The sequence below is a fragment of the Urocitellus parryii genome, chromosome 5 (genome assembly GCF_045843805.1).
Source record: "Urocitellus parryii isolate mUroPar1 chromosome 5, mUroPar1.hap1, whole genome shotgun sequence".
Classification (NCBI taxonomy): Eukaryota; Metazoa; Chordata; class Mammalia; order Rodentia; family Sciuridae; genus Urocitellus; species Urocitellus parryii.
Window position 1 is genome coordinate 3370824 of NC_135535.1, and position 22539 is coordinate 3393362.

Consider the following 22539-nt stretch of genomic DNA (forward strand, 5'->3'; position numbering starts at 1 on the left):
AGGCCTACTGAGAGAGAACGAAGCCACATGCAAAAAGCACAAGGTGAGAAGAAAGAAAAGGAGTGGCTTTAAGACCCTGGATCCAGTTGTTCCTGAGTCCCAGATAGCCCATCCCTTTCTTCCATTACACAGAAGTACACCACCCCCAAGATAGTGGCCTTGAGAGCAGTGACAGCCCAGTTCTGGAAGGAGAGCCAGGGTCAATTCTAGACAGTGCCGTGGTGCTCAGCTGAGACCAGGACGTGTCCAGCTTACGGTAAACCAGCCCCAGTGATGTGCTCACCCTTCCCTAAAGAAGGAAAATTAAGGGCTGGGGAAGTGGCTCAAGCAGTAGCGCGCTTGCCTGGCATGCATGCGGCCCGGGTTCGACCCTCAGCACCACATACAAACAAAGATGTTGTGCCCACCGAAAACTAAAAAATAAATATTAAAAAATTCTCTCTCACTCTCACTCTCTCTTTAAAAAAAAAAAAAAAGAAGGAAAATTAAATTCTGCTACTGTTACCATCTAGGAGTGCTGGATTCATTGTCTCCGTTTAGCATAGAATTGAAGAACAGGACACAGACAGCAAGCAACAGCAGGTTTACTGCAAAAAGAAGACAAGGGCCCCAGAGCTGGGAGTCCGGTGGGGGAGTTGGGGCGTGTTCTTTCTATGGTCTCTGGAATTTCCTCCCTTCCTTACCTCCTCCCCGATCCTGCTCTCCTCACTATGATGCTCCCCTCTGTCCACTCATCATCTGTTTTAGTTTTTCTCCTGGATCCCCCGCTTAGGAGCCTGAGTTTGGAAGTGTCTATCTGATGGGGTCCCCGCTCATGTCCACCAGCACTCTGGTCAAGCAGGAGGTTGACCTCATCAGAAGAGGCTCTCCATGCTCCTTTGCTCAAATAGATCAAGGAACAGACAGACATGGGTTGGATTTTCAGAAAGGGCCACTGAGACAATAAAAATTACTCGGAAATCAGAAAGACCAGTGTGGGTTCCTCAGTGGCCCCTGACTAAAGAAAAGATACAAGCAGCCCATGATCTGGTCAAACAACAATTAGCGGAAGGACATATACAACCTTCCGTATCTCCCCATAATACTCCCATTTTTGTCATCAAAAAGAAATCTGGTAAATGGAGATTATTGCAAGATTTAAGAGCCATTAATAATGAGATGGTTATTATGGGACCTGCTCAATCAGGGATTCCTCAATTGTCTGCTTTACCAAAAACCTGGCATGTTTTAGCTATAGATATTAAAGATTGTTTTTTTTCAATTCCAATTCATCCTGAGGATAGTCCACGTTTTGCATTTACTATCCCTGCATTAAATCATGAAGGTCCTGATCAGAGATATGAATGGAAAGTACTTCCTAAAGGGATGGCTAACAGTCCAACTATGTGTCAAATCTATGTTAACAAAGCAATCCAGCCACTTAGAAATCAAAATCCTGAACTACAAATATTTCACTATATGGATGATGTATTATTAGCACATAAAGATTAAAAACATATTGCTGGAATGTTATGCCACACTTAAAAACTTATTAAAAAATTATAATCTAGAGATAGCAATAGATAAAGTACAATTAAATTTTCCAATTAATTATTTAGGAGTTCTATTATCCTCAACCATGGTCCATCCACCAAAAATTCAAATACGAGTAGATCAACTCAAATCACTTAACGACTTTCAAAAGTTATTAGGAGACATAAATTGGATAAGGCCTTATCTAGGTATACCAACAGGAGAGTTGGGACCTATATTTGATATTCTAAAAGGTCCATCAGATCCAAATTCACCCCAAATGTTAACTCCTAAAGCTAGAAAGGCATTAAAAATTATTGAAACATATATGGAAAATATGCATTTGGATAGAATTGATATAAGTTTGCCTTTATTATTTATTGTACTACCAACAAAAAATATTCCTACAGGAGTATTTTGGCAAGAAGGTCCATTATTGTGGATACATTTATCTTATTCTCCTAACACTATTCTTACTAGGTATCCTGAGGCTGTAGGACAATTAATACTCAAAGGAATAAGAGCAGCAAAGGGAGTGTTTGGAATTTCTCCCAATAAAATTATTACTCCATATACTATGGATCAAATTGATGAGTTAGCTAATGAGTTAAATACTTGGGCAATAATCATGTGTAAATCTAATGTTTCATTTGATAATCATTTACCATCTAATCCTTTGCTGTCTTTTTGGTCTAAGCATCCTGTAGTTTTTCCTAAAATGACAAGAAAAACACCTATCATGAATGCTCCAAATATATTCACTGATGGGTCTAGTAATGGTACAGCAGCAGTAGTTACCCCTGATCAAACTTTCACATTTTTTAGTACCCAAACAATCAGCTCAAAAGGTAGAGCTTAATGCAATTTTACAAGCTTTTGTGATGTTCAAAGATTCTGTATTTAATTTATTTTCTGATAGTCAGTATATAGTTAATGCTATTGTATCCCTTGAAGATGCTGGTAGGATTTACCCTTCCTCTACTGTTTTCTCTTTGTTTTCCACAGGACTCACCCTGCTCATCTCTCTAATTAGATGAATAAAACCTGCTGCACATCTTGTACAAGATGGACTAGAACTGAAACATTGTAAGTTCAAATGTCACAGTGCGCTCACAACTGATTTACAGCTGACTGCTTAAAATTTGGGACCCCAAATCTCAAATGATTGACATTGGACTTGATTTTCACAAAAGCCTGAGAATCTGCACTTTTCTTCCCAGGAAAATCCTGCTTACAGTACAGAGCTCAACCTTGGGCGTGAGGCTCATCTTCTCTGAGAAGTGAGGGGCACCCACACCCTGCTTTGGGGGTACATATCCCTTTGCCTTCCTTTAGTTAATCTTCACTTGTAACTTACTTTCAACACATCCTGAAATTCTTTTTAGTAGCCTAAGTCAAGAACCTGCCCAGGCCAAATTGAGGTCCCACTACCTCCTTGGAGGGACCGCCTCGGACCCTGTCTAGTGACACATGAATTGATAGAGGAATATGTATATAATTTATAAATAAATATGTACATCTTAAGGTTCAGCTTAAAAAATTCTCAGTGATAGTCCTGAAAATTAAGAAAGTTAGAGACCAGATATCAACTGCTCTTACTTCTGTTTATTGACAATGATTAGCAGTTGGCATCTACTCCCACCTACCGCCTGCCCTGCAGGCTCCCTCCTCTCTTACAGGAATGTTCCAGAAAATGGGAATATGCTCAGCAGTAGACCAGCTGCTCACTGTGTCTGTGAAGAAGTGCAGCTGGGCAGGCCCTCCCCCAAACACGGTCAAGGTCAGTCTTCCATGCTGTGGCCGCTCAGAACGTGCTCTGAGTGAACTTCAGGACCTGGTGTTTCCTGGATCCCCGAGTCCTCTTTCCTGGTGTGGGCTTTGGACCCGGAGGAAAGCTGGCTATCCTTCCCCTGGTTCCCAGGTCAGGTCAATGCTGTACACCAGAAACTCCCACCCCATCAGGTTCACCAGAAGGAAAGGCAGGAGAGAGGGGAGGGAGTGTGACCCTCAGAGACGAGAAATGTGCCCAGCCCTCTGCCCAGACAGGCAGCCCACAGCCGACCCTCCCATCCAGCTGAGGAAAAGCAGCCAGGATGTACCCCAACCTGTTCTGCTTTGTCTCCCTTTTCCCTTCCATTAAATCCACATGCACATTCTGCTGCCAAGTAGTGATGTTGGAAAAGGGGAAGGGCAAGGAGGCAAAGGGATCCTCAGAAGGAAAAGAACTTTAATTAAAATTGGTCAACTTTGTGGCCTCCAGGAGAAACTGGAAATCAAACCAAACACTTTAAAGAATGGCACTGACTTTACTGAGGCTTTGGGGGAGACAGCAGAGCCATCATGCTTGGGCTCACCCCTTCCGTTTTCGGATGGGCCTCACTCTTCCACTCCTGCCCAGGGCTCCCCAACCCCTCAGTCCCCTTCCAATGTGCATTGTACGACTCTGTCTGGCATCTCAAAGCTCAGCAGACCACAGCATCTTGCTCAGGATGCAATGTAGTCGCCTCCAGGGCCATTTTTAAAGAGGAGAAAGTTGGAGCTTCATGAGCCTAAGTGACAGGAAAGTCCACTGCTAGTGAGAGGGGCATGGGGTCTGGAGCCCACTCACCGTTGCCTCCATCATGCTGGACCTCAGCCAAGGTCACACCGCTGGTAGGAAATAGAGTCAGCAGTACAGTTCCTCCCTCGACCCTGCAAGCTGGGTCCCAGGATCCTCTGCATCACGTGGGTCCCCTCCCCCACCCTTGGCAAATGTGCAGGGAGCCACAAGTCCGTGTGACTCATAGCCAGCAGGCCCCAGTGACTCAGGCAGAACTGCACAAGGTCACCGAGGGGGCCCAGACTGACCATCTGCAAGCTGTGTTCTAGTCCCCCACTAATGACTACAGTGGCCACCGTCATGTCCTAATACTGCCAGCCTGTTTTCCCACCTGTGAAGGAGAGGTGAGGACCCTGCCCATGCGTCCCTCAGGGAGGCGGTGGGAATCCCCTCAGACATTGGATTTGAAGGCATTTTATCAACCAAAAGCTCTGAGCAAGTGTGAGAGAAGCAGAGTAGATAGTGAGTCTGTGAGGGACATGACCCCTGTTTGAGCCACCAGCGGTAACCAGGATGCCCCATAGCACAACGCCCTCCCCAGACTTCCCACAGCTGCTCCTGGAATGAAGGGAAGAAGCCGCACCGTCCATTAACTCCCCAGGGAGCACAGCCAAAGAACCAGAACAGTTTCTGCTGACCGCGCCAGTCCAAGCACTGAGGACAGGGGACACAGAGCCTGCCGTACATCCCTGGCACCCTGCAGACCAGGATGGCAATGGTGGGTAGGTCGCCAGCCCAAACAGCACCTCTGGGTGGTTGGAGACCTGGAGGTCATGGCCTGGGAAGGAGCTGGATGGAAGTCCCAGGGGGGTATGGGGGCTGGTGCCACAGGCAGCGTGGGGGCAGGCACAGAGGCAAGCCAGGGGCACAGCCACAGCCGGGCTGCGGCTTTGTCCAGTTTGCAGAGAGCAGCACATGGTCCAGGCTCCAAACCTATGCCCATGCTGCTTTGTTGGGGACATAAGAACATTGGAGCCAGGCATGGCCAGGTGGGGACATGAGGGGTGAGGGGGGAAGCAGGGTTAGAGGCACAGAACAGGGCCGGGGACCAGAGGAATGGGGAGCAGAGTAGGGGGGAGGGCAGGGACTGGGTTTGGGGTGAGCAGGGCCTGGGACGTGGTCAGGGGAGATGCAGGGTGGTGCGTGGTGGGGAGTCTCCAGGGGACAGCCTTGTGCAGGAACACTGGGCTGGGCCTGTGCAGGAGCCCCCAGCACCCCTCCTAGGGCGGGCTCGGCCCTCTGCTCCCCCAGCTTCCTATGCCCATCTTGCTTCACCTCCTTACTTCCTTGAGCCAGCGTGGTCCCCATGCCTCCAGGTGGTGAAGGCAGAACAGACGGGGAGGGTGGTGAGGCAGGAGACCACAGGCCTGTGCTCATGGGCCAGCCTGGGCCTGCCATGTCTCCTAGCCATCTCTAGGTGGCGCAGGGCAGAGCCTAGTTGTGAGCCACCTGCAGCCCATCAGGAGCAAGCCCTGGCCAGAATGAATGGACCCTGAAGCTGCCCGGGGTGGATCCTGAGCAGTAAGAATGCAAGTGTGTTTGAGAAGAGAATCCTGGACCATGTGAAAGCCCAGGAAGGAGACCCTCGACTGCCTGCACGAAATCCCCCAAGTCCTCCCTCCCGTCCAGCAGCCCTCGCCTGCTCCTGTGTAGGGCAGTAGGGAGCCAAGTCTTTAAATGTCAAGCGATGTGTGGGCAGTGTTGGTAGGCAGGGGCAGAAGCCAGGCCAGCTATACAGGCGGGCGGGGGGCTCTGCAGGGTACAGTGACCCTGGCCCTCCCAACCAACAGGAATCTCAGGCTGCCTGCCACGCCCTCATTGCCCTGCTCTGAGCCCACATCTTGCACGTGGCTGCAGCAAGCTCAGTCTGCAAGCCAGCTCTTCCTCACTGTCCCCGTTGCTCTGGCCCCTGGGATTACCAACAGGTGACAACCTTTCCTCTGTACCTCATCGGGACACCTCCAGACCACTTGGTCAGTAGCAGCAGGTGGCCATTCAGGACATATTCATCAAATGAACTGGATAGAACCGGGGCCCGCTGTCCCATAGGGTCACGGAGGGTTGAAGAACCTCAGCCCAAAGCCTAGAGTCTTTGCCTACCTTCCTGGGCCTCACTCCAGCTCCACTGCAGAGCCCAGCCTGTGACCACAGCGACCTGCGAAGGACTCAGGGTTCAGATGCCAGGTTTGTTATCAAAAAGAAGGGGCTTGGCTCCCCAGCAGGGCGGGCTGTTTTCTCAGTGAATGGCAATTCCAGGAAAGTTGGCTCTACTTGGGAAGACCCAAGACCCAACCTCAGACTATTCCTGGTACAGAATGTGACTTTAGTGGGTACAGGAGAAAGCGGTGGTGGCACCTCTGAGCCCCTCTGTGGGCCTCATCTTCCCCATATGCAAAGTGGGGGTGATAGCCATGCCCCTCCCTAACATAGGTCAAGGGAGAGGGGGGAGCTGGAGGGAGGGCGGAGGAAGGGAAAGGGAGGAGGGTCACTGAAGGTCCTCTGTCATCTTAAGTGTCATTTGAGCAGCTGGAATGGGGCCACCCTCATGGGTTCTGGGTTTCAGGCTCATTCCCAGGGGCTATCAGAGCTGAGCTGTGGCCCAGGTCCCAGCAGGGACAGTTCTCAGGCACTGGGCCAAGGCCAGGATTGCATGGTGGACAGAGCACATATGGGGACCTGGCCTAGTGCACGCCACACCCCCTGCCCTGCCCATTTCCTTGTTTCCTCGTTCACTCCTGTCAACCACTGACCTCAGGTGCCTCTTCATGCCTGCCGGCCTCAGGCACACCTGGCTTTTCAACCGCCAGGTGTCCTGCCCACGGCACAGTGGGGGCTGTGCAAGAAGGAAGGGCCCCTGGATCCCACTGGCCTTCTCCAGGGACCTTCCACCACCACTGATGACCACCCTGCTCCAGAAGTGTGTGGCCACGGCACGAGGCTCCACTTAGGAAACGGCAGTGAACCCGTATCTGTGGGAAAGTCTCCGTGCCCCAGCCACAGGCCGCTCCAGGTTGGCGGGCTCCTTGGTGCTCTCTGCCCCTCAACACACTCTGGGTGCCACCTTTCACTGGCAGAGCTCACTGCATGCTGACAGACACCAGCCCCCCAAGGCCTCCAGCCTCCCAACTCCTAGGGCTTGCTCCCACAGTGCCCCTCCCACTGCCTGCCCACCCCCCCCCCAGCAGGAGCCTGGTATCTTTGGAATCATGGCCTTTGCCCTCTCCTCCCAGGGAGTGTGCGGCTGATTCATCACAGCCACTGAGGGCGATGGTGGGCACGGACAAGGGCTGGGAGCATTGGTGACAGAGGGCTGGGAACTTGTGAAAGAGAGACTGGCTGCTGTATGACCCAGCACAGGAAGAGGTCTGAACCACGGTGCCTCATGCTGTCCACCCAGGAAGGTGGTGCCAGCCTCCTAGAGCCTGCCCTGGGACCTGAGCACCACACCATGCTGGACTCGGGCTGGACGCCCGGGAAAGCCTTTTTTTTTTTTTTTTTTTTTTTTAAAGAGAGAGTGAGAGAGGAGAGAGAGAGAGAGAGAGAATTTTTAATATTTATTTTTTAGTTCTCGGCAGACACAACATCTTTGTTGGTATGTGGTGCTGAGGATCGAACCCGGGCCGCACGCATGCCAGGCGAGCGCGCTACCGCTTGAGCCACATCCCCAGCCCCCGGGAAAGCCTTGACCATGCCCTGTGAGGTGCCCCTCAGCCCCTCTGCTTTCATCTAGGGGCTCCCTTGAGTCACAGGCATTGGGTCACCCACAGTACACCAGGAAATGGCAGATGCAGACAGAGCTGGCCAGGGGTCAGGCAGCCCCCACTCCATGTGACCCAGGCAGGCCGCAGCCCCGCTCTGGGCCGCCCTGTTCTGTCTGTACGATGGGTGGCAGCCACCAGCCTGCACACCGCACATGACCTTCTACAGATCAAATGAGGCAATAAATAGGAACCTGCTGATGGTGCCAGCATCGGGGGCTAGTCCTGGATTAGTGTGAAGGTGGGTGAGTCCACGCCTGCCTCTGCTGACTCCTCCTCCAAGTCTCCCCCGAGCACAGAGTGGGTCCTCCACAAGGCCCAGTCCCAGGGGCTGCAACCTGCAACAGGTGAGTTTCCCTCCAGTGACAACCTGCAGCTCCTGGAGGGAACTCCTGCCCTGGTGTCAGCTGATCCCGCAGCCCCCCTGGAGGCCGCGGCCAAGAGGACGGTGGCAGCCTGGCGGAGGAGGATCTTTCCTAAGTACCTTCCTGTGGCTCTGAATTGACCCCGTGAAGCTCGGCCACCCTCGCTGCAGCCTGTTTCCTTATCGGGAGAGGAAGAGGGTAAATAAAAGGGTCGATTTTTCTCTCTCTCTTTTTTTTTTTTTCTGCAAAAGCTTAGGCCTGAGACAAAGGAAGCTCTGTGCACCTCGAGACTTGGCCCTTCCTACATGACGCTCCCAGGGAAGTCGCAAGATTAAAAATTAATAATAAAAACAGCAGACATCACCCAATGACTGGAGGCTGAGGAGGAGTCCAAGGAGCCTAGAGTCAGAGCAGGTGGGCACCTTAGATTCATCCTCCTGCACCCCCACTTTGCAGATGGGCAGGCTGAGGTCTAGAAACCAAGGCTACATATAAGTCAAGCAGCCTTAGGTCCCCGACTCCCAGGCAGAGTTGTTCCTGTTAGGCCTCGACGTGTTGTTGTTTTGTCTGTGATGCTGCGCCTGGAACCCCGGGGCCTCTTGCATGCTACGTATGTGCTGTGCTGTACCCAGGCCCACCCTTCCACTCTTGACAGTGAGCAGATCCCATGAAGAGGAGGGACACAGGACAGAGACGGAGGAAAAGGCATGGCAGAGAGGGCAGCTGTCTCAGGGAGAGGGCAGGTGAAGGTACAAAGGAAGGAGGCCTCTCTTGGCTCCCCCTCTTACCCCTGGCTCCGGGAGGGTTGCAGGAACTTTGCAGAGTCAGAGGGTCAGTTCCAAGACAGGTCAGTCCTCTTCCAGATCCTTCAATAGTTGCCTATGGGAGGAGCAGAGCAGCCTGGGCCCTGACCACAGAGAGCCAGGTCATGTGAGGGGCCTCCAAGAAGCACATTCCAGGCCCTACTGTCAGCAGGTCAGACCCTGAGAGACCAACTGGCTCCCTCAACCCTCAAGTTTGCTTTCAAGGGAAAGGGGACTGAACATGGGGAAGGAAACGGGCCAGCTCATCTGACTAGCCGGCAGAGCACAACCTGGACCACAGAGGTCCCTCAGCTCCCAGCCAGGGCTCTTCCCTTACTGCATCCGTCCCCCTGTGCCAGAGGCCAAAGTTTGGAATGGACAGGGGCACAGGCTGGCTCACAGCGGCAGCAGTAGCAGGACCTTCCCAGCTCCACCAGGCTGTATCCAGGCACTGACCTCTCAGCTGCCCTCTGGGGGGTGGGGGTCATGAGCAAGCAAATGCCCAGGCCTGGGCCTTGGTGCAGAGCAGGTTCAGGGCGTTGTCCTTGGGTGGGACAGAGCAAGGCAAGCCTCTTATTGTGCCTGGCTCTCCATCTGAGGACCCCTGTGTCCAGATCACCTGGGGAGCACATGAAACATGCAGGTTCTTGTCCCAGCCCTGCCCCCAACCCAGTGAAAAAGCATATGTCCCCATGGAGGGGGCCATCCTCACAACTGCACCCACCAGGGAAAGAAGATTGCACGAAGAACTTTCCATGTCCCAGGATGTCAGCAGAGAGGTCATGGCCCATTCGCAGGCTCTGCTCTGAGCAGCTGCTAATTGGCACCACTGTTCCACTTCAGCTTAAGCCTGAATGAGGTCACCCTCCTGGTGCCACCCCACATGAGTCCAATAAAGAGAGAGCTCCGTGGCCCAGGGCCAGCCAGCCTGGCTCCAACCCTGGGAAGGCCCCGAGCCTGGAATCAGGACAACTAGGGTGACCAAGAGCCTGGAAAGGCTCCCTGAACGTGGGACTTGAAGCACTGTAAGCAGGGAGGAGCTGGTCGCCCGAGACAGCCTGGGACACCTGGGTGTGCCTCCTCGGGGGGGGGGGGCTCCTGGAAGTCATGGAAGCCCACCCCGCAGAGCCCCCAAACACTCAGAGCCAGAGCTGGGAGTCCCTGGAGTCGGGCGGGGACCTGCCCCTCAGCATCATCCATTGTTTGCGTGTGTCAGAGCTCTGTTCCTCTTGGTGGCCGGTGGGCGACAGGCCGCAACTTGTTTATCCACTCATCTGTTGACGGACACTCGACGGGTTCCGCCTTTGCCTACTGTGACTGGTGCCACTCTGGACAGTTCACAGGTTGAGAGTCCCTGCTCGCACTTGATCACCTGCTCACGCGGTCTACGTTCAGCTATTGAGGAGCCGCCCTGCTGCCCACAGTAGCTGCACGTTTTCCTTCCTTCCAGCGAAGCTCCACAGCTCCGGTCCTCCACATTCCTGCCAACACCTGTCACTTTCCAACTTTGGATACTTGGGCTGTGATTTATTAGACCCCCAAATCTCCACAGCCACCTAAGTGTGGAATATCCTTCTGGGAGAACTAATGCACCCCACTTGGACCCCACACTCCCTATGCAGATTTCTACTGCAGCACTTGAAGACCGAGGTCCATTCATGTCTTTTCTCATCTCTGTGAGATAATCCCTCAAGACAGAAACCTGTCCCATTGGCCATCCCCTGGGACCCAGTAGATGAATCTCTGAGTGCCACGGTGATTAGTGATGTCTACACTGCTGGGGTGAGAGCACCACACACAGTGGGGGTCTATAGAACCAGTGGTGGAGGCTGTGCTGGGTCAGAGCCCCAGAAAGCTCTACAGCAGTGCTTTTACAAAATAGCAGTAATCATGACAGACAGGGTTGAGACCTGAAACAGGTACCACATAGAGAACCACGTGCATGATGGCAATGCCCACATTTTGCCAAAGAAGTTGTATAAATGGCTGTCCAGCACATGGGGAGATGTTCCGTAGCATTAGTCAACGGAGAACATAGAAATCAAGGCCACTGTGAAGGCTGGGGATGTAGCTCAGAGGTAGAGTGCTTGCCTTGCATGCATGAGGGCCTAGATTAGATCCCTATTGTCACAGAAACAAACACCCACAATGAGAAACCTTTCACCTTCAGTAGGCTACTGCCACATGAGGACAGCCAGTCGCACCCTCTGTGAGGAACGGCACTTCACAAAGACACCCAACCCGCTGTTGCTTCCGTCAGGATTTCCTGGCCTCCAGAACCGTGAGCAATACATGTCTCTTCTCATAAACCCCCGGCCTCGGGTATTTTACCATGGCAGCAGGAATCGACTAAGGCACTGGATGGAAGAAGCCAGATACAAAGGCCACGTTTTGGGACAGAGGGTGAGGCTCCGTGATGTGGCTCACCTGCCTAGCCTGCACAACGCCCTGGGTGGGATGACTCCATTAATATGGAACGTCTAGAACAGGCAGATCCATAGAGCAGAAAGCAGGCTAGTGTCTGCACAGGGCAGGTGGAGGGCAGAATGGACACAGGCAACCTTCCCAGGGAGAAGAGAGTGTTCTGAAGCCACCTGTGCTGGTGGTGGCCCGACATCTGAATCCACTGATGCCAAAGGGCTGTGACCTCAAGGGGTGAATTGTATGGCATGTGTGTTACATCCAACAAAGGTAGGCTGCAGGCTGGGCCCAGGTGTGTGGCCTGGCCACTACTGGCCAGTGACTTTCTCTAGGTCCCGGTTACCCTGGCCCTTCCCTTGACCTGGCCTGTCCCCTACCCCACTGCAGCTGGGGCTACAGCTCCCATGTGCTGCCTGCTCCTGTCTCTGGGGTGAGCTCAGCACTCTGGGCTCTGTGCACTAGGGTGCCACCTCCCAGAGCAGCCTGCCGAGCCCACGCCCACCTGGTGTGTGTGTCTGACTTCATCCTGTGTTTCTAACAGTCTTCCCCCGTGGTTTTGTTTCTTCACTGTTTGGGGCACACACATATACACGACCCAAGACGCATTCATCCGTCTCTATCACAAATAACGACCTTGCAGTCCAGCTCAACTCTCTGAAGTTTTAAGACAAGGCCACAAATGGAGGGCCTCTGAATTCCTCTGGCTTGCCTCTGGGCTTTGTCATCCCACCGTGTTATCCTGAGAAATATTCCCTATTTCAGAATCATATTAATTGCAAGATTTAAAAATCATCAGAGCTCACATAAAAATGTGGGCTTCTGGCTTCTCTTGACAGCTCTGAGACTGGGGACAAGGGTCCACGCTCCCACACGGCAGCCAACGCTGGAGCTGAGCAGCTCTGTCAGCTGTGGCATGCAGGAGCTGCCTGGTCGGCCTCACTCCCCATGGTGGGTGTCCTAACGTCTGTCCCCATCAGTGTTTCTGTAAACAACCCCGATTTAAACTCAATGTGGTCGGTCTCACAATTGCTTCACTGGAGCCCAGCACCATGGCAGCCACCTATAGTCCAGTGGGTCCGAGTTCAAAGCCAGCCTCAGCAACTTAGTGAGGCCCTAAGCAACTTCGCAAGACCCCGTCTCAAAGTGAAAAATAAAATGGGCTGAGGATGGGGCTCAGTGGTTAAGCACCCCTGGGTTCAATCCCTGGTACCCAAAAAACAAACAAACAAATGATAAACATAAACAGGGCCGGGGCTGAGGCAGTAGTGTGGCACTCACACACACACACACACACACACACACACACACACACACGAGGTCCGTGGCTCAGCATCCAGGACTAAGGGGGGAATCGCTCCCCTGCTTCCTGTGCTTGTATTTTCTTCTACTATTCATTCAACAATCTTTTATTGTGTATCTACCATTCTCCAGGCTCTGAGTGGGCACCAGGGACCCCAAAAATGAGAAAGACTAGGCCCCTGGCCCCTTGGGCCTCTGGTTTGCAACCATCACCTTCCACCCTTCCATACCTTGTCACAGGCCCACGGCTGCATGCAGGCCGACCTGTCCCCATGCTCCCCAGCACATGGCATGTAGCACTTGGAAGGACAAGGTCCGACTCCCAGAAGAGCAGGGATTGGCACCCAAGGGTGGGGCAGGGGCCAGAGGACCAGAGCTGGGGAGGCCAACCAAGGTTGACCCACAGGAGCTGGGAAGGGTTGCAGTCCAGAGTGCAGTCAGCTCACCACTCACTCTCCCCCTGCTAACTGAGACCGCCCGCTGGGAAAGTCCAACGGGTGGACAGATAGGCACAGAGGCAGGAAGGGGACACCAGGAGGGTTTTCTAGGCCCAGTGACAACGGGGAAGGAAGCATCGAGGGAGATCAGGGAAGGAGTCCGGTGCCCTGAGCTGCATCTTAGGCTGCAGAAGGTGGCGTGCAGAGCAGGGTCCCCTGGTTTCCAGGTCAGCACTGTGCTCAGGAGGGCTCCCTGTCTGAGGAGGGGAGCTCCCTGCTCCCTCATCCCGGCTCCTCAGGCTCCCCTCCCACTTCCTGGCAAAGGGTGAGTGTGGGGGTGGGGCACCGTTGGCCTGGGGTTCTCCAGCTTTGCACGGTCCTTCTCTGCAGTGTCCTCCAGGCCACCATCACTGCAGGGACACGTTGAGTGTGCTTTTCTTGGGGCCAGGGCATTTTGTCTTCTTTGCTCTTCTTGGGAGCCCATTTCAATGCATCTCTCAGATCACCCTGGGATCCATTTTTGAGGTGCTTTTTGCTTTTTTTCCTGATTTTTTTTTTTTGCTGTTTTATTATTTAATTTGTGGTTAGTTCTTGCTTTTATTTTTGGATCCAACACTTACCGTTTGCAGTTTGTTGACTGCACACAGGTTGTTTTGTATGCTCTAAGACTGTCCTTCCTTTACAGGGATTCATCTCCACGTTCCCGAGTTTGTTTGAAGCAGGTTTTCTCTTTTCTACACAAGGTGCCTGACAGTACTTTTGGTCTTTCTTCTCTTCTAACAATGCTGTGTACCATGGACCCATGAAGCTGTCCATCTTTCTTCTAGCTGCAGGGACAGGAAGGAGGAACTTCCCTCCTGCCCTGAGGGGCGCTGAGTTCACCCAGTAGTAACATGCCTCTTCCCTAGTGAGGGGCTGGTGCAGGGCAGATATCCTTCTCTGGGGACAGTAGATTGGTCCAATCCTAGGATGCTCCCCAGGGAGCCAACATGCTGGCAGGTGGTGAAGCAGGCAGGCTTTGAACCTGACAGTTCTGTTCCTTCCCAGTCCTACGCCTGGCCCAGGCACCTAACCTTTAGGGACTATTTCTTTACCTGGAGGTTAGTAAAACCTGAGGATGACATGAGCTAATACTTAGCAGAGTAGCAGGCATCCTGACTGTGCCCCACTGCAGAGGTCACAGAAGCAGATCTGGGGATCTCACAAACCTGAGCCACTGCTGGCCTTTGGAGCCCTGGGTATGGCATTACCCCCAGCTCCCCAGGTGCATGAGAAGCCCGATTCCTGGCCACTGCCTGGGTGTTACTTCACTGGCCCAGCCTCACTGGCCCTTCCAGCTCAGAACTGCCCTCAGGCAACTGCCCCATGAGGAACAGCTGCGCTCCACCCTGGACCAGGCTTTCCCAGATGCACAGGGTAAGTCAGGGTGGGCAGAACCATTTCTGTGAAAGCAGCTCAGGCGGAACTGTCCTGCACACCATTGAGGGCAGAAGGGATGTCCCACAGAGTCCCCAGGCAGCAAGGCCTGCCTAGGGCACTGATTGAAGACTGTCACCTTCTGCCCTCTCATGTCAGGTAGTCCTGTGGCAGTGTGACCCCTGCCACCTGGGGCAGAGAGCCTGCAGTGCTCACCCATCTAATTTCCTTTTTGTATAACTTGGGCAGGTCAATTCAGTTTTGCAGATCTCAGTTTTTCGGTCTGTAAAAAGGAATAAAGCTACCCATTTCCAGCGAATTACTCTCCTCTCTTCACCTAACAGCATAGGGACGTGCATTTTGTAACCATCAACTCACTCTCCAAATGTACGGGCCTCTCAGGGCCCAGGACATTCCTTGCAGGCAGTGGGCTTTGACGGAAGGTGCTGGAAGACCCCTCCTGGAGGCAGAGGGCAGCATGGCTGGCAGCCTTGGGCAGAGGTGAGCCAGGCCCCACAGAAGTCTTCCAGTTTCTGATGTCCAATGGTCCTGCTGGAGGAGGCCTGGGAGCTCAGCAAGCAGTATTATTCTAGGACACAAGGGCAGGGCTCCAGGATGAGAGGGGAGAAGGAGGTCAGAGGCCACTGAAGGGACAGTGCTGGCTGCTGCTGCTGCTGGCCAGGGAGCCTCTAGTGTGGATGACCCAAAGGGTGGGACCCTAGTGAATCTCAAGTGGTGATGTATATCCCTAGAGAGGACCTCAGGGTCCAGGAGGCCCACATGCGAGACCCTGGACACTAGGACAGAGGGCACTGGCCAAGGCTGGACACCCCAGTGTCCCCAGTCTCTAGACTGCTCAAGTGATGGGGGCTGGGCAGGGTCTGACTCATCAGGGCTAAAGCCAGGCCACTGGTCTAGCTGCAGCTCAGGGTGCCTCTCACCCATGTAGGTCTAGGCTCCAGCTGCACCTACACCAGGGCAGCAGCAGGCTGGGACACTGGTGGTGCTGCAGGGACACAGGCAAAGGTGACGCCCTGCGGCAGCCGGGCAGAAGCACCCTGGAGCCCACTGCCAGGGGCCTCTGAAGCTGAAGGGGAGGTGTGGCTCAGGAGTGAGCAGGGTCTCCCAGGCAGACGTGTGGGATGGCCAGAGCCCAGCATGGGAGACAGACGCCCTCCAGGGAAGCGGTGAGCCAGGTGGCTGGAGGCTTCGGGGAGCTGGGTGCGGCCTAACGCAGAGGCAGGCCTTCCAGGCGTGACACTGTCCACTGGCTGTCTGTTGCTCTGCCGGTTGCCTTCACACCTGGTTCCTGTTGGCCCCAGGGGACCCAGCTCAGTGGAGGCCTGGCAGCTGCCCTGGGCAAAGCAGCCTCCTTCCCTCCATTACGGTGCCGTGTTCAGTCCTGGCTCACAGCACCTGACCCTGTCCAACACCAGGCCCCACAGAGGACCTGACCCTGTCCAACACCAACCATCTCAACTACGGGAAGTGCCGCCCCTGAAAATACATCCTTCATTAGCTCACCCTCTCCTCCTGAGCAGAAGCAGGGTGCTGCTCTGGAGGCCCCGCTGCACCCAGTCTCTGGATGACGGTGCCCAGGCCGAAAGGCCTCTGCCATCGCCACCTGGGTTCCACAGCACACCTTCAGCCTCAGCGGCTCAAAGGCCTGAGTTTTACGCCTTATGGTTCCCAGAGGCTGGAGGTCGGAGGCCGAGGAGCTGGCAGGGCTGGTGTCCCAAGGCTTGCAGACGGCCATTCTCTTGTTGCCTCTTGGAAGGGTCTTCTTCTGGGTACACCTGTCCTGATGTCTGTGTGTGTGTTGAAACTGTCCCTTCTTATGAGGACACCAGATTGGGCAGGGCCCTAATGATCTCCAGATGGTCATGCTCTGAGGCACTGGGACTTAGGGGGATGCAGTTCGGCCCAGAGCAGCCACGGAAAGACCCTGGGCCTGGCCAGCGGCTGAGTCCTCTGGGTGAAGAAGGGCAGGGTCTATCCTAGGACCCTCTCACACTAGGGTGCTGCTTAGAGCTCCACTAGTGTCTGGTGGCTGATGTGGCCATCTCCCTGGGCGCAGTTCCTTGATACCTGGGCTCTGGATCTCCTGGGCTCTGGGCCTCCCGAGCTGGCTGCAAGACTTTGTGGCCATTGTAGGACACTGAATGAGTAAACGTGAAGAAGCTGAAAGTCCCTGGCCACAGGGAGGAGGAGGAAGAGGCTCCAGAAGGGAGGCTGGCATTCCCAAGCCCCTGCCCACTCTGCCTTGCCTGGATACCCCTCCACACACAGCAGCCTTGGCACTTGCACCAGTCAGTCTCACACTGGCATGAGGTTTCCAAAGAGGTTTCATATCCATATTTCCCAAGGCTCAGAGCATAGTGTGGGAGGGAGGAAGCAGGGCAGGCCTTGCTGGCGTCCACCCACTGCCCTGGGAGATCAGGTCCAGCTTGCCCAAGGGTGTGGTTCAAACTCTGGGCCCATCCCAAGCTGCAGGACTATCCTAGGGCTGGCCTGAGTGGGAGCTGGGTTCCTAGGGAGCAATGATTCATAGCTGCTCCTGCTCTGTAGACAGGCCCAGGGAGCTGGCAGGATGAGACCTGTGCATGTAGCCACCCAGTGCCAGGCACGGCCTCCAGGCCCCAGACCTGGCCCGCCCACCTGCATCCGCAGCACCAGGGCTGGACACAAAGAGCTCAGGAGGAGGACAGGCTTTCCTGTCAGTCCTGGAGCAAGACTCTGAGGCAAGCCCTGGCTATGCCAAGCCAGAAACCTAGGCTCTTTTTCTCTCCACACTAAGGATTAAACCCAGGGGTGCTTTACCACTGAACTACTCCTTTAGTGCCCCCAGCCTTTTGAGGCTGGTCTCAAACTTGTGATACTCCATACTCCTGCATCGCTGAGATCACAGGCAACTGCCACTGTGCCAGCAAGAAACCCTGTACTTTCAGACAAGTTCCTGAATGTCTGAGCTGAAGACCCTTCATTGACAAGTTAGAAATAGATATACCCACTAAAGCAGTATTTGAGAGCTTACTATGTGCTGACCTTGGGGACAGAGATGGACATGAAAGGGGACAGACATGCTTAGGGCAGGGACAGATCCTGCCTATGTAGTGCTGGGGGTCCCTTTATCTGGGGTCAAGGATACCTCCCAGGGAAGAGGATGCTGCTCTGGCTGGATAATGAGATAGAAGACTCCAGGGGTGATGGTTCCACAAAGCACTCAGGCTCTGTGGCTCTTGTCCTTTGGGCCTGCTCAGGAGGGGAGGGGTCAGCTGATGTTGGGTCCCCCTGCACTGTCTCCTTAGTGATGGCAGGCTCCAGAGCTGTCCTCAGGGCCTGCTCCCTCTGCCCCTGGGAAGGAGACCTCCTTCTCCCGCAAGCCTTCCCTTCCAAGCGCCAGGCCCCTCCGGGGCCCACAAGATACCAGGGATCCCAGAGGACCGACGCCCAAGGTCACGCCGCCGCGGGGCCCCACAGCCCCGGACGCCCGCGCACCGCTGCCAGGCAGCATTTCTGCGCCGCCCCGACCCCGCCCGTCATTACCGCCCTCCAGGCAGACGCTGTTGAGCTCCGGCGGCGTCCAGCTGGGCTGGAGGGTCGCCTGCGCCGCTGCCCCGGCCTCTGCCCTCGCTGCTGCCAGCGCACCTGGCTGCGCTGCGACCCTGCCCAGGCCCACTCTGTCTCCAGGTCCCCTCCTCTGACACCCCGTCCCGCCCAGGCCCCTTCCCCTGACCCCCGCCCACGTCCTCCTCCCGCCCCGCGTCCCGCCCCTCCTCTGGCCCCGCGTCCCGCCCCCTCCTGTCCCCCGCGCCCCCTCCCGGCGCGCCCACCAGGCCGCTCCCCAGCCCGCACCTGACCCGCGGCGTCCCCTCCCGGCGCCGTCCCGGGTCCCCGCCGCCCGCCGCCTGCGTACGGGGTGACGCAGCGCCTCCTCCCCTCCGCCTGCCCGCGCCGCCGCCCCGGCGACTGCAGGGGCCGCTAACGGTCCCGCGACCCCCGGCGTCCGCGCGCCCCCCGCCCGGCGACCAGGCCGCGCCGGCCGCGCTGGGGCGATGGGGGCGGCGGAGCCGCTGCGCTCCGTGCTGTGGGTGAAGCGGCAGCGCTGCGCCGTGAGCCTGGAGCCCGCGCGGGCGCTGCTGCGCTGGTGGCCGAGCCCGGGGCCCGGGCCCGACGCGCCCGGCGCGGGTGAGTGTGACCGCCAGGGTCCGGGGGGATCCGGAGCCGCGTCCGCCCGGGGCCTGCGCCGCCCGAGCTCCGGGCAGGGCCGGCCCGGAGGGTGGAGGCGGACGGCCGCGATGGGGGGACCGAGATGGGGGACCGGATGGGGAGGGCACAGGGACCAGGTTGGGGGGACCTGGCTGGGGGGTGGGGAACGGGATGGAACGGGCCCAGGGACTGGGGGTAGAGAGGACTGGGGACGGGGATGGGAAAGGGGATGCCTGGGTGCTTGGCGACAGCTGGCAGGGAACCGTCCCCAGGCAGAGGGCACATACACTCCAGGGACCAGGATTGTAATGAGCCTCAAGGAGAGAAAGATGTCAGAGAAGATGGGAAGGGAGGGCGCTGGTAGCCCCCCACCCCTCCTGTGGTGGAGACTCCCGTTGGGGGCCCTCTAGCCAGTCGACAGCCGGGATCTGTCCCCTGGTCAGAGCTAGGAGATTGGTCATGGATGGGTTCCCTGGGGCTGCCAGGCCCCTCCCCCATTAAACCTCAGGACGGATGCTCCTATTTAGCAGGGATCTCAAAAGGAGAGGCACCTCGCAGGAACTTGCCCTAGTGAGAAGGGGGCTTTTGATCTGTTGGGATGTGCTCCCTGCTTGAGGGTGGGGTGGTCTGGGGGCAACAGGTTGCCCACCTTGAGGATCTGGGGATTTGGAGAAACCTAATGTAGCTAAACATGAAAAACACCCCACCCGGAGGGCCCTGGTACAGTGGCCGGCGTGAGAGAGGACCCAGGCTGCCCTCCCTGGGCCCTTGTGCAGCGTTGTCTGGTGGCCGACAGATTGGCAGAGGCTTATAAAGGAGAGGTCATTTGGCCCCGGGAGGAAGGGGGATTATAGAAGGTGGCCACTGGACAGGGAGGGCAGCAATAAGCAAGGCAGAGGAAACCAGGCCGGCGAGTGTGGGGTGGTGAGCTTCATCCATTCCCTCTTCTGCCAGTTTTTGTTTTTGTTTTCTTTCTGGTGCTAGGGATGGAACCCCGCGGGGGCCTGCAAAGTGCGGGCCTCACCACTGAGCCATGCGCTTGCCCCTGAGGTTTGCACTGGGTGCCTGTTGAGGATGGGCCAGGCCGGTCCTGTAGGACACGGGCCACGGCTGCAGTGGGGCGTTTTCCATTAGAGGAGAATCGGGGACAGAGACAGGTGTGTTTGATGGAGCTAGGCCCCTGGGGAGAAGAGCCCCACAGAGATAGCGTCCAGGTTGACCAGGCGGGGTGATTGCTTTCTGGCACAGGATGGCCCAGTGGTCCTCACATACATGTCTTCTTTGATGAGACCTGGAGAGATGGGCACTCTGTGTGACAGGGAGGGATCAGTGCCACGAGGCAGAACAACAAGTGGCAAGTGCAAAGGCCCTGAGACAACAAGAGGCCAATGTGACAAGAATGAGGGCCATGTGTGTGTGTTGGGGGCGGGGATAAAATAGAGCAAGGTCCCCTGAGGTCTTGTGGGCCAAGTGGGGACTGGCCTTTACTGTGAGTGGAATGGGAGTCCCTGGAAGGTTGTGATCAATTTAACTTTTCAAAGGATTCCTGTGGCTCTGCAAGGAGAACAGACAGGAGGGACGAGGCAGGTGACCTGGGAGGCCTTGGGCCCAGTTCAGGTGGGGATCGTGGTGGCCACAGGGTTCGTGTGGAGGGACTGGCGATCGAGACCTGGAGAGGGCCCCCGATGGCAGATGAGGGTTTTGTTTCTAATTATGGGGTTGACAGTGGTGGTCACGTGCTCTGCTGGCCGCTCTGAGTGTGAGATGCCTTTTTAAAATTCATTTTGCAGCCCCGGGATCCAAATCCGGGGCCTCGAGCGGCTAGGCTGGAGCCTGTGCGCTGAGCTGCAGCCCAGCCCGGTGTCTGTGTGGGCAGTCAGGGCCGTGGGACTGGGAACCCAGGGGAACTGGGGGGGTCAGTCAAGGGGCAGCCACAACCTGCACCCCACTTCCAGCAGCAGTGGGCTTGGAGAGCCTGTCTGTGGCCGAGTGGCTGAGACTGGTCTGGTTCCCATTCCTCATATCCCCTCTGGGAGAAGGTTGTGCTCAGACGTCACCCCCGGCCTCCCAACACCACTTTCCAGGGCGCACTTCTCCGTTTTTGTGCAGTGACACTGATGTCTGGCCTGGGGCCCAAGTGGGTGGCGCTTTTCTGAAAACCTCTGGCTTCAGTGAGGGCAGGGTTTCCCCGAGCGCCCACTGAGTGCACACCACAGGGCCTCTGTCCCTTCATGCTGGACTCCATGGCTGTGGTGGGGAGCCACTCCTAGTTTCAGCAGGGAAGAGACTGAGCTCAGGGGCCTTAAGAGCCCGCCCGGCAGGGTGCCAGGCTCCCAGACACAGTGCCAGCTACCTCGATCCTCCCCACTGGCCATCTGGCCTCCCCTGGGCCTGAGCGGCTGCGTGGACATGGACGGAGCCCCTCCAGGGGCATGTGTGGGTGGGAAGCAGCTGCTTGCTGTTCTGTGTGGCACATGTGGCCAGCCACTCGTGCAGTCTCCGGACCCCAGATTCTGGGTTTGGTGTGGTGGCAGTGTCTGCTTTTAGTCTGCTGGTTTTAGTGGCCAGCGCTTCCACCGCCACCTGCCCTTCCTCTGTGCTGAAGAGGTCACTGCTTCATTCCTGCTGAGTATGCAGGGGCGTTTGTGTAGGATCACCGGAGCCTCCTGGTGTGACAGCAGTGGCCCAGCAGAGGGGCCTGGGCTGCCTGGTGGGTCAGAAGTGCTGGATGCAGCCACCATCTCTCTTTCTCCCTGCTGATTTTGCAGTCCCTGAAGGGAATCAGGCCCGAGTTAGATGGTTCTCCAATTGAGGTCAGTGGGGTCAGTAGGGCAGACTGTGAGCCAACTCACAGGACATTCAATTAATGTTAGTGGGTGGTGCTCCTGGCCCTGCCCCTCCCAGGTGCAGACACACCTGGATTGACTGGGTCGGTGATGGGAGGGAGAGATTGTGCAAAACAGGCTCCCAGAGGGTGTGAGAGGACGCAGGAGGCAGCCCTGGAATCCGGGGATGGGCTGGGACGCTGCACCAGGAGGGGAGACTACCCAGGTCTTTCATCTGCTCTTTCATTTTCTCCTATTTCAGATTGAAAACCGGAAGCTGTGTGCAGTGGGGAGCGGGCTCTGAACCCAGGCACACACTCTTCCCCAGGCCCCAGCTGGGAAAGTGACAGGGGCCCTGCAGCAGAGATAAGGACTAGCAGCGCGGGGGCGGGGCTCTGAGGGCTGAGGCCTCCATGGAGAAGGGTGAGCCCGGCAGTGCTCCTCTGGCCGGCCTTGTCGGAAGTAGGGCAGACTGAAAACAGGAAACCGGGGAGGGGAGGTTCTCAAAGTGGGTGGCTAGTTGAACTTGAAGCCTACTCGCCCCAGCTGCGGCTCCCAGGGAGCTGAGGTGTGCACCATGGTGCCAGGCTAACACATGATTTTAAAAGAACAACTTTACTGAGGTGTCTGTGCATGCCGTGGAGTCCCCCGTGTTTTACGAGCATATTCAGTGAGTTTTGATAAGTGCCACTGGGTGAGCTTTCCTAGCCAGACAGGGAGCAGTAGCCACACCCAGACCCGTCCCCAGGTGGCTGTCTCTGCCCTGCTGTCTGGGGGTGGGGGTGGGGTGCCCCTCTGCCAGTGTCTCAGGAGTGCAGCGGTGCTGTCCCTGGGTGCTGTCCCTGTCCGTGTCCGGAGTTCCCTCTGTGGCAGTGGCCATCTCCACCTGGGGCTG

At 56.0% G+C, this 22539-nt stretch overlaps 1 protein-coding gene across 1 annotated transcript in view; it reads left to right on the forward strand.

The window, feature by feature from the left end:
* The first annotated feature begins 17920 nt into the window (after positions 1 to 17920).
* Positions 17921 to 22539, forward strand: part of Cerk (ceramide kinase) — a 39920-nt gene continuing 35301 nt past the window's right edge. Inside the window, exons 1-2 of the mRNA XM_026394319.2 lie at positions 17921 to 18300; positions 18539 to 18798. Coding sequence (XP_026250104.2) covers positions 17921 to 18300; positions 18539 to 18798 — 640 coding nt within the window. The remainder of the gene's footprint in view (positions 18301 to 18538; positions 18799 to 22539) is intronic.